Consider the following 12,679-nt stretch of genomic DNA (forward strand, 5'->3'; position numbering starts at 1 on the left):
CACCTTCAGTTTCCTGAGGTGCCTTCTCTGTTTGCCCATTGCCCTTGCCCATAATTAGATCTAAACCTTTTTCCTTGATCAGTTGTTCAAATACAGCCTTAATCATCTTGTCTAAGTTGTTGTTAATGGCCATAATCTTCTCTACCGTAAGAGGTACTACAAATCTGAATACTTTCCTCACTTGGGTTAGAGTCTGCAACATAGCCATAAAGATTACATATACTTGTGCCAGGACTTGCCAGAGAACCAATTCATGTTGAAATGGCAATTGTAAAGCATTCATTGTAACGCTGCCAATGTACTCTATAGTATCCACTACCATATGGGTTATCCTACTGTATACAATGTGGTAAAACCAAAAGCAGCCAATCGCTGCCATTATCACAATTCCAAAAACCACTTGTCTGAACATAGTTACTTTCTTTCTTTCCTGCCTTAAAAGGATGTGGTTCAAGTCAAACTAGAGGTACCACTTGAATTAGAAAAGGATATTCTGTGGAAACTATTACTTGTTGAAATAGAAAAGTAAATCTGTGTGACACTATTACTCTTTGCAGTGACTGAATGCTCTGGCTTATGACTAGAGAGAGCTGCTACTAAGTATGGGGACCTGGGGATGCTTAGTTACAATGCCTAATTAGAATTACTACTCCAGAGATAAAGAGATAGAGAGAGACACTGCCACAGGGATGCTGCCACAAGGGATTGCTCTAGATAGAGACCTGGGAATGCTCTGGGGTTCTCCTAATCTCCTCATACCCTCTCTCCCTCCCTCCTTTACCCTCTCCTCTCTGTCTCCCTCACCTCCCAGTTCTTCTTGAAGCCTTTGGCTTCTTCCCTCCCCGCTGAGTGAACTACAAAGATATTCTTTTCCTTTTCAAGTCAGGGGTTTTATTGGGAAACAGGATGGGAAACTGAGGTAAAATGGATGAGGGTGTCCCTAATCTAAAATGAAGATTATGAGTTGTGACTTGGGAAGTCACAACTGTGACAGATGGACAGTCAGAGATGGAGGACAACAGTTAAAATCTTCTTCACAAAGTCAGCAAGGTCTCTCAGCTTAACCCGAGAAACCCCTTTCAAGGGTCCTTCAGTTTGTGACAGAAGTTGATAAGATCAGTTCAGCTGCTTCCCCCCAACAGTCAGCCACCAAGACAAGTCTCTCCTTCAGCTTGGCTTTCCTCCAACTCTTGATCAGTCAAATCTCAGAGAGAACAGAAGTTTCTCCCTTGGTCAAAGAGCCCCCAAATCAAGCCAGCTCCACAAGGGTCCTCCACCAACCTCAACTGCCAATTCCTGGGAACATTCCATTTGGAACCTTCTTCTTGATTGACAGCTAGGTCCCCAGCCTTGGTTCTTGCATCTTGGCTTGTCCTGCAAAACCTCTCTCTCTTCATGTTTCTACCACACTACTACCAGGACATTAACTCTAGCAGAGAGAATAGATTATTGGATTTAGAGTAGGAGGAGCTGTGTTCACCTTGGTTCTGCTATTTGCTTCTTATGTGACCTTAGGTAAGTTATTTAGCTCTTTAATCTTCTCCTATATATAATGAACAATTTAGTCTTGTTGATCTCTGAAATCCCTTCCTTCTCTTGATGCCTTGGCTGCCTTCATGGTCATTGGAACACATTATTCTCATCTGCCTATTCTGATGGGGAAAGTCTTCACAGGGTAGACATCCCCATAACTCACAGATGGGCTTGAGGTCTGTTGGTTACCTTCAACCTGGCTTAACCCATCTGCTAAGCTTATGACTAATAAAATCAACTGCTTAATTAAAGATAAATGTGAAAACAGCAGCACTATGATCCAGGTTATAGACAGTGAAGGGATGTTGTTCATCCTTTGTTGAAAAGGACCAGTAACATATGGGGTGATGTCTTGATTTCTTCATGAATTGGATTTAAGTGAGGCAGAGTTGCACAGTCATCAGCCTCACTATCTCTTCCAGAGTCATCTAAGTACAGTGATCAGACAAAAGCCAAGACAACTGGGGATGGCTGGGGATCCAGTGAATGATCTTGGCAACTTCCATGTCTGACCAAACTCTAAACCTCCACAGCACCTGCCTTGGCTGCCTTCATGGTCACTGGAATACATTGTTCTCATCTGCCTATTCTGATGGGGGGAAGTCTTCATGGGGTAGACATCCCCATAACTCACATATGGGTTTGAGGTCTTTTGGTTACCTTCAACCTGGCTTAACCCAGCTGCTAAGATGGGAAGCATCACACAGCATCATGTAGTCGCGCGTGCGCATGCACACCTGTGTGTGTATTTTCCAGCCAGGAATAGAACACAAAAAGCTTATTATAATCTTGAGCACATTTGCACTGAACCTTTACCTAAAGGGAGTCAGAAAATGGGTTTTGTTTCAGCACTTCAGTCAGTTTCTTCTGGGGGAAATGTAGCCAGTGTTCTGACAAACAGCAGACTCATCACTCTAGGGCCCTGGGAATAATCTTTCTCTGGAATGTGTTCACCCTTTTTTTTTCCCTGTTAGCCCTCCCTGTTCTCTATACTGTTTCAAAAAGGAGGGGAAAAGTCAGAGCCCAAATCTGAACATGTCTTTGGTAAAACTATTGCTTTGATGCTATAGATCTGGTTCCCAAACAGATTTTTTTATTCATCTTTCAGGAAGCTATAATCTCGATAGTCATCAGGGTGGTGGAATGCCCCAGCCATACATCCTAAGTTAAACAAAACCCAAAGATCTTTTGGATTGAATTTAGCAAGTCCGGTGATCTCCATGGGGCAGCTAGTTGGTGCAGTGAATAGAGTGCCAAGTCTGGAGTCAGGAACACTTATCTGTCTGAGTTCAAATCTGATCTCAGACACTTACCAGTTATGTGTGAACCTGGGCCTATATGCCTCAGTTTGCTTATTTGTAAAATGATCTGGAGAAGGAAAAGGCAAACCACTCTAGTATTTTTGCCAAGAAAAACCCAATGGGGTTGTGAAGAGTTGGACATCACTGAAAATGACTGAACAACCAAATGTTCTCCAGAGATATTTTTTTATTTAATCAATTGATTCTTTATTTAATTTAGATTTCCCCCCATGGTTATATGATTCATGTTCTTTCCTTCCCCTCCTTTTTCCCCCTCCTGGAACCAACAAGCAATTTCACTGGGTTTTACATGTATCATTGTTCAAAACCTATTTCCATCTTATTAATATTTGCTATAGAGTAATCATTTAAAGTCAGAATCCCCAATCATATCCTCAATAAACCATGTGATCAATCATGTTTTTCTTCTGCATTTCTACTCCCACAGTTCTTCCTCTGATTGTGGATAGCATCTTTCTCATAAGTCCCTCAAAATTGTCCTGGATCATTGCATTACTGCTAGTAGAGAAGTCCATTATGCTCGATTGTACCACAGTGTATCAGTCTCTGTGTACAATGTTCTCCTGGTTCTGCTCCTCTCACTCTGCATCAATTCCTGGAGGTCATTCCAGTTCACATGGAATTCCTCAATTCATTGTTCCTTTTAGCATAATAGTATTCCATCACCAACATATACCACAATTTGTTCAATCATTCTCCAATCGAAGGGCTTTCCCTCATTTTCTAATTTTTTGCCACCACAAAGAGCATGGAAATGTTTTTGTATTAAGTCTTTTTCCTTATTATCTCTTTGGGGTACAAACCCAGCAGTGTTATGGCTGGATCAAAGGGCAGACAGTCTTTTAGTGCCTTTTGGGCTTAGTTCCAAATTGCCCTCCAGAATGGTTGGATCAATTCACAACTCCACCAGCAATGCATTAGTGCCCCAATTTATCCACATCCCTTCCAACATTTATTACTTTCTTTTGCTGTCATATTGGCCAATTTGCTAGATATGAGGTGATACTCTCCAGAGATATTCTTTTAAAATATGGTCAATAAAATATAGAATCAACAAAAAATAAAAAATATAGGGTCAATGATAGCCTCTGCTATGGATATCACAATATTAGGCAAGGGTCACTGATTCTTCTACAGCCTTTTAAACTAGTTTAATGTCCATTAAGACATCAAATCTTTAAGTTTAGATTCTTTGGACTTAACACTAGTTGCTGGACCATAACCAGGATAAAAAGCACAAATGAAAAAGGGTCTCTGCATGTTTATCCCTAGCATCAGAAAAACTCAATGAAAGGTGTGGACCTCCTTGGGAGTGGGGGTAGAAGGATATAGCCTGAACTCTGGGACAGGGAGGGAAGGAAAGAAATTCACTCTAATTCAGTTGTTAGGGAGGGCTAGAGAACTTTTAATGCAGAAAGGGAATTAAGTCTTTGAGCTGCAAGAGTGACCCTTTAGAAAACAAACAAAAACAATCCTTGCCTCTTGTCTTTAGATTGATATTAATGGTTCAAAATATTGACAGAGGAGCAGTGAGGTCTAGGCAACTTGGTTAAGTGATTTACTCAGGGTCACACAGCTAGGATGTGTCTGAGGCCACATTTGAATCTAGAACCTCTCATCTTTAGGCCTGGCTCCCTATCCATTGAGCAGCCTACCTGGCTTATGGCTTTTTTGTTAGTCAATCAACAAGCATTTTAGGGCTCCCTTTCAGGCACTGTGCTAAGGCCTGGGAAGACCTGTAGCTGACAAAATATATACCAGGATAAATTGAAGATAATTTTATATTTAGGGAAGACTGAGAAGAACTTTTGAAGAAAGTGGGGATTTAGCTGGAACTTGAATGAAGCCAGGAGACAGAAGAGATGGAGAGAATTCTAGCAATAGAGGACAATCAAATGAAAATGCATAGAGTTTGAAGGTAGAGTTTCTTGTGCTAGTAATAACTGGGAGTATAGCATTCCTGGATTGCAAATCATATTATGGGAGTAAAATGTAAGGAGACTAGAGAGGTAGGAGGGGGCTGGGTTTTAAAAGACTTAAAAAATGCCAAACCAAGGATTTAATATTTGAACCTGGAGATAATTAAGAGGCACAGGAGGATATTGGATCAGGAAGTGACATAGACCTGAGCTTTACTTTTAGAGCTGAATGGAGGAAGGACTGGAATGGAGAGACATGAGACAGGGAAACCATCTCCAGAAGGCTTTTGCAGTAGTCCAAGTGTAAGGTGATAAGGATCTGTGCCACGGTTGTGGTTCTACCAGAGGAGAGAAGATGTACAGAGCAGTGAAGAAGACCACTTCACAAGTTGACTGTAGCAACTCAGTGGAGAAGCAACGAGTGATTTTTGTAGATACAGAACATAGAGGGAAGAGTACCAGGAAATGATAGATGAGGAGGCAGATGAGTGTTGGTGGGAGACAAACCCCCAGGCCATTTGGAAGAAGCCAAGAGAAGGGAGAACAGAGAAGCAGTTAGATACAACTTGCTTCTTAATGATGGAGCCATAACAACTCAGTCCCAGGAGATATCATGGTCATCATAAAATACATGTGTCCTTATCTCAGGGTATTTCCTAGAATTCTAGCACAGGAATCTGTGGGAGATGGCAAGTATGCATCTGAATAGTGATGGAAGGGAGAAGACTTTGGAATTATTCTATGATTGGATTTGTTTTGCTCTTTACATTGCTTTTCTGTTCTAATGAAACAATTTGTGGCATTTACCTGATCTTCTGATAGAGAATGCAACAGATGGGATTTGGGGTCAAATATAAACCTTCATATTGAATTCAAATAGAAATGTGATTCTGTATATTTGGGCAATTAGGTTGCATTGTGGATAGAGAATTGTTCAAATCTGGCTTCAGACACTTAGTAGCTGTGTAACCTTGGGAAAGGCTCTTAACCCTATTTGCTTTATTTCCCTCATCTGTAAAATGAGCTGAAGAAGGAAATGGTAAACCATGCCAATATCTCTGCCAAAAAATCCCAAATGGGGTCATGAAGAGTTGGACACTGAGATGACTTAATAACAAACATATATAAAATATCAATTTCCTTATTAGCACATGTGAAATTAAACTTCAAAGCATTTGAGGCAAAGGTATTATTAGGTATTGTTCCTTCCTAAAAAATGATCGTTCTGAGCCCTTTCCCTTTTGTACCTATACAGAGCCATAAAAGAGAGGCTGATTCCTCTCATTTAGTTGATATTGGTGTCAAAACTTTATCCCTCAGCTTATTCTTAACATTCTGTATCAGAATTCACAGAGCTTTTTCATTTACTGATTTTCTCATTCTCAGTTTCTCAGTTTAAAGAGGAGTTGCTTGCCAAGGGGAAGCAAAAAAAAAAAGCCCTTCTCCATCAATCCCCTCACCCTACCCCTCTAGACATAAAAAATGTGTTAGAAAATATCAGGGCAAAACACAGTAACTCAATCCTTGACCTATATGGAATCTTTGAGCATAGTTGAGAAAAGAGCACCCAAGAAGCACCATAAAGTGGGTTGGGATCAGATGCCAAACAGTTTAATACAGGTGTCCAGAGATGGGAAAAGACAGAATACCTATGAATGGTAAGCGAAGGCTTCAAAGTAGAGAGAGAACTTATCTGGGCTTCAAGAGATAATCGGGATTCCCCATTTGTACCTTGAACCTGTATTGAAGGCTGACCAAAGTTCAAGTTCATTTTGGTTCTTCTCATCACCACTTTAGTGCTTGTTTTTAAGGTGAAGGCTGAGTTCCTTTGTTAGGGTATTCCCTATAGTGCTGAACGAGCTCTGAGTCAGGATGGGCAGAGCTTGATTCTCATCGCTTCATTGTTCATTGCTCCCAAGAGCACTCCAGAGCTGAGTCAAAGGGATGAAATGCCTCCTGCATTTTGGTCTCTGTTTAAGAATTCGTGAGGGGGAAAAGTGCTGAATGCCTAGAAATACTATGGGAAGAAGTAAAGTTACACCCAGTAAATAAAATAAGACTTAATCCTCAATCAAACCTAATGAGGTGGAAAGAAGGTTACTGCTAAAAAGGAAAGAAGAAAGTGTTAGTGGATCAGCCCTGGAAGTCCTTTTCTTGCCAGATGGGTGACCAATCCACTTCTAAGAATGACTCAGAAGCTCAGCCATTGTTCTTAACTTCATTGAACTTCCCATTGACTCCCTGGACTGTGTAATGACTTTCTCCCTCTCAGTGACACCCTCTCCCCAACATCCACATTAAGTCTGAAAGGCAGTGATGATCTGAGTATAGCCAGTATAACAGGCCAAGGAAGACAACATCAGGCTGGATTGAAACAAAATTGAGAGTCTGGTGGTACATCTCACAATTTTTTTTTGTTTTGTGTTTAGGTTTTGGAAAATTTTATTTATTTAATTAATTTAGAATATTTTTTCATGGTTACATGATTCATGTTCTCTCCCTCCCCTCTTCTGTTCCTCCTCCTGGAGCTGACAAGCAATTCTTCAAAACCTTTTAAAGGAAAGAAGAGCCTAGCTCACGTGTCAAAGTGATTTTGGTAGATATTTCCTCTACCATATCTGGTTATCCATGATCCATGATAAGGCATTTAATACCTTTGAATGACGGTCTGTTGGGGACCATCTTTGTGAGGACAGATCGAAAGGTAAAGTGAAGATGTTGGACTAGATGAACCCTTAAATTCCCTTCCAGCTCAAAATCTATGATTATGGATAATATAGTGATTTAGAGCTAGAAGAGACCCCAATAACCATAGAGTCTAAATCTTTCACCTTAGAGATGAGGAAAGTGAGATAGAAGTAGGTTAAAGAACCCTCTCAATATCCCATACCCAAACTGCTAGAGGAAGAAATCTTTAATCAAACTCTTCAGATTCTAGAGCTAATATTCTGCCCATTACAGTTGGGCTTCTTGGTCATCTAAATACAGAAAAGACCACATGGAACTCTAGAAATACCCTGAGGTTTGACCAGTGGAACAACTTGGGCAATACAGAAGCAGGGAGCCTATACTCAAATGGATCAACTTTTCATTTCCAGTCTGATATAATTTTTTTGCTCTGAATATCCCCCTGTGCCTACGCCTATGACTCTGCTCCTCCATACATCTGTTACCCTTTCAGTTATGCCTCTAATCCTAAACTTGAGATGACCGAGTCTTTTGATCTTCTAAGTTCCAAAACTATTAAGATCTCTGGATTCAGCCAATCTTCTTCAACCTATCTGTAATGGCATGTTTTATTCTTTTGCAACTGATACCTTCCTGAATACCCAGGCATTAGTTTCTGTACCTGGTTTCCCTTTCTTCTCCTCTGCAAATACAGGACTAAATCTTAGATTGTCTTTTGAAAAATATTGGGAAAAGAGAAACTAAATTTAGAAATTTACTTAATATAAATATAAATATGCATATCTTATTTAAATCAAATATATAAAAGGTAAAAAATATATCTAAAGCAACTTATCCAACCAAACAACTTATCCCAGACAAGGTGAATTTTGAGTTCACTAAGCATATTAGATAAGTCATGATTATTGATTCTATACCATCACCACCCCCAGAGTCTGGGGTATCCTGAATTTTTTTTGAATAGTAGTTTATTATTTTTATTTTCCAAGTAATGCATTTTTATAACCTATCTTTCCCTCCACCTCTCCCCTAGTAGAGCAAATTAAATAAATAGGTCAAACATGAAAATTAGACCCCTCAGCATATACCTACATAATATATACCACATTGGCCATACTAAAAATGTAAGTCTCTCTCTTGATGAATTTTAAGGTTATCACCTCTCACTGTCAGAAGGCAAATGGTATATTTAAGTTTTGTTCTTTTGGATGTATGGGTTATTATTAGGCTGATCAGTTACAATGCTTTCAAAGTTGTTTTCCCTCTATAATGTTATCATTATCTAAATAGTTCTCCTGGTTCTATTCACTTTGCACTGCAACAGTTCATAAAATTCTTCTTAATTTCCTCTGAAATTATCCACTTCATCCTTTCTTATGGCACAGTAATATTCCATCATATGCAAATTCCACAATTTGTTTAGTCATTCTCCAATAGAAAAATTCTTCCTTAGTTTTCAGTTCTTGGCTACCACAAAAAAGAGCTACTATAATTTTTTTTGTATATATGGACATTTTCCCTCTTTCTTTGGTTTTGCTGAGGTCAAATCAACAAGTATTAATTAGGCATCAACTATGTGCCAAGTTCTATGCTAAATACTGGGAATATAAAGAAAGGCAGGCCCCCAAATCAGCAACAACAAAGAAACAAAACAAAGGAAAGAATATTTACAAATCAGTCCCTGCTTTCAAAGATCTTAAAGTCTCATTGGTAAGATAATATGTTTACAATTTTATACAAACAATATATATAAAGGGAAAATGGAGATAATCAATAGAGGGAAGGTACTAAGAGGCCTAAAGTAAGCCAGGAAAGTGAAAAGGCATGGACAATACTCTAGACATGGGGGACAGTTAGTGGAAATGTCTGGAGTCTGAAGAAGGAACATCCATGTTAGGAACAGTAAGGAGGTCAGTTGTCTACTGTCACTGCATTTCAGAGTACATGGTTGGAGTAAGGTATAAGAAAACTGGGCAGGTAAGCGAGGGACAAGTTATGAGTGGCTTAAAAATCAAGCAGAATTTTATAATTGATATTTGAGATAATAGGGAATCAGTGGAGTTTTGAGTAAGGGGATAACATGATCAGATATGTACTTTATGAAGATCACTTTGATAGCTGAGTGGAGGATGGATTGGTGTGGGGAGAACCTTAAAACAGATCAAAAATCAGGGTTTCACCTATAGTTCGGACATTGGTAACAAAGGCTGGTGTTGGAGTAGTGGCAGTATCAGAGGAGAGAAGAGGAAGTATACGAGGGGCACTGAGAAGAGGATAACTTCAGAAGCTAGAAGTAACTCAGTGAATAAATTTGTAGAATCCACAAGACTTGGAAACTAATTAGATATGGGGGATGAGTAAGAGTAGAAAATTGAAGACGATACCTAGGCTGTGAGCCTGGGTGATTAAAAGGGTAGTTCCATTGACACTATCAGAAAAATGTCAAGAAGGAAGACCTTTGAGGGAATTGATAATGAGCTCAGTTTGGGACATGGTAAGTTTCAGATGTATGCAGGTCATTCAATTCCAGGTGTCTAATAGGCAATTGGAAATGTAGAATGAATGATGGTTAGGAGAGTAGCTAGTGTTTGATAAGTAAATCTGAGAATCATCAGCATAGAGATAATGAATGAATCTATGGGAACTGATGAGATCAATCACCAAGCAAAATAGTACAGAAGGAGAAGAGAAAGGAATTAAGGATAGAGCCTTGGGGGATATCCAGGTTTAGTGGACAATACCTGGATGAAGATCTGACATAGGAAAATGGGAAGTAGTCAGACTGCTAGAGGTCTCATTATGGTATAGTTGTGATAAAGAATATAAACAGTTTGGTAATTGTCTGGGCATCATTCTAAATTTCTTTCCAGGATTTCTGTACCAATTTATAACTCTACCAACAGTGTACTAGTAAATATGTTTTGCCATAGTCTTTCTAACATTGGTCATTTTCTGCTTTTTTTTGTTTTTGTCAGGCAATTTGTATTTCTTTAATTATTAGCAGTTTAACACATTTTTAAATATGATTATTGATAGTCTGAATTCTTTTTTTCAAAACTATTCATGTCCTTTGATCATTTATACTTACTGAAAAAGTGGTTTTGTCATATATATTTTTAAATTTATTTATTTACAAATTACATGTAATAACAAATTTCCACATAAGTTTTCTGAAGTTATTTGATCCATATTGTCACCTTCCTCCCAGCTTTTTGTCATATAAATTTGAATCAGCTCCTTTTACATCTTGGAACTGAAACTTTTATCAGAAAAACCTGTTTCAATGATTTCCCCTATTATATTTTCCTTCTAATTTTTATTACATTATATTTTTCCAGAAAAATGTTTTATATATTCATATTTGTCCATTGTAAGCTTGTATGACTCTATCACTTTTTAGTCATGAACTTTAGTGTTTAGTCATAAACTCTTCCCCTAATGATCCCCAAATGAAAATTACTTCTTTCTTTCAGGAAAATTAGCCAGGTGATCCAGCTATAATTCATTCGTATATACTTCGATTCTAGACTCCTTTGAGGCAATCATGAAATGTCCTAGTTCTTGGAATTTTTAAGTTTGATCACACCTTTCTATATAATTGAGAGATAACATACTCTCCTCCCCTATCAAAGAGAGAGGGGGAGAAAGAAGACAATAAATAGTAGGATCACAGAATTTAGAGATAGAAGGAACCTGTCGAGAGATCATCTCTTTGAACCATCGCCCAAAACAATAACTTAAGCCAACTTCAACTTATCCACTGCCAAAGTTTAAGATAACACTTTCCTATTAAAGAGCTACTACTTTCTCTAGGGACAGTTGGGGTAGGGATTCTTTGGAAAGCTAAGGTCATATGAAAAATAGAAGGTATCAATAAAAACTTATTTTGACAAAGAACAAAACCAAATAAAATACATGAAACAATTTTCTCTACAAATTGTTCTCAATATGATTACAGGACCATAAAAGTGGAATAGTCAACAGTAGAAGTCATGTAATTGAAATCCATTTTATGGATGAGGGACTTGAAGCCCAGAGAGAGAATTTAAGTTTGTTGATCAGACTCAAGGAGACAATAAGTAGCAGAATTGGGACCAGTTCCTCTGACTCCTCCAAAACCAAAGTTCTTTATACTATACCATGTTGACTACAGTTTACTTAAAAACAATAAAAACCTACTCTTTCATATTCTGTGAATCAAGCATGTTTGAGCCATGTCTCCATGTTTATTGGGAAGTGTAATATCTCTGAGTGAGAGGTCCCAGTGCTGACAGTATCTTTTAAGAAAATTAATATAAAGTGTTTCATTCATATTTCCTTTTTGTTGTATTTTGCTATAAAATAAATGGAAATTACTTAAAAAAATAAAGAGCTACTACTACAGAGGATTTGGGGGAAGGTAAACCTCCATGTTGGGCTTATTTTGGTAGTAGTCCTCACCTGATGAATTGTTTGGTTGCTTTCAGGTGGAGATTCTGGAATTGGCCATGCCCTGTCAAAGTATCTAGATGAGTTGGGATTCACTGTATTTGTTGGCGTTCTGAATGAGAAAGGACCTGGAGCAGAGGCACTGAAGAAGACTTGCTCCAAGAGAACTTCAGTTTTCCAAATGGATATAACCAAACCAGCCCAGATCAGAGAAGTTCAAGCTCGAGTTGCAGAAAAAGTGCAACAAACAGGTATTAGGACCTTGTTTTTGTTGTAGGGAATTGGGATGTCCTTCTGATTATACATGACATGATAGACCATAAATGGGAAACAGTTTGGAGTGAAACAGTAATCAGTTTAATAACTTGTATTACTTGAACTATATTCTTTAAAATGAAGGATTTCATTCTTCAAGTTGGAGTCAGAGTACTTGCAAAAAAGCAAGAGACCTCTCTTTTGTCTCTACTTTTTTCATGCTCCTTTTAATACTTTGCAATTTGGGCAGGGAGGCCTCATTTCCTGACAACAAAAAGTAAAAATACAACTACAGAATCATTAGAATCCTAGCATTGGAAGAGATGTCAGAGATCATTTGGCTTAATCTTCCGCCTAATACAAGAATTCCCTCTACCATATTTCTATAAAGTGGCCATTATCTCTGCTTCGGCACCTCATTGTGAAGGAGTACTCATCAAGACAACCCATTCTTCTGTTAGACAGTGGGAAATATTGGGATTATATTCCTTTCTTAACAGGCAGTGTGGAGTAGTACATAGATGTATTAGAAAA

General features: G+C 38.4%; 1 protein-coding gene across 1 annotated transcript in view; it reads left to right on the forward strand.

Moving 5' to 3' along the window:
* Nucleotides 1–12,679, forward strand: part of HSD17B2 (hydroxysteroid 17-beta dehydrogenase 2) — an 88,306-nt gene that overhangs the window by 22,159 nt on the left and 53,468 nt on the right. The window contains exon 2 of the mRNA XM_007476123.3: nucleotides 11,929–12,141. Coding sequence (XP_007476185.2) covers nucleotides 11,929–12,141 — 213 coding nt within the window. The remainder of the gene's footprint in view (nucleotides 1–11,928; nucleotides 12,142–12,679) is intronic.

This window comes from Monodelphis domestica, chromosome 1, assembly GCF_027887165.1.
Source record: "Monodelphis domestica isolate mMonDom1 chromosome 1, mMonDom1.pri, whole genome shotgun sequence".
Lineage (NCBI taxonomy): Eukaryota > Metazoa > Chordata > Mammalia > Didelphimorphia > Didelphidae > Monodelphis > Monodelphis domestica.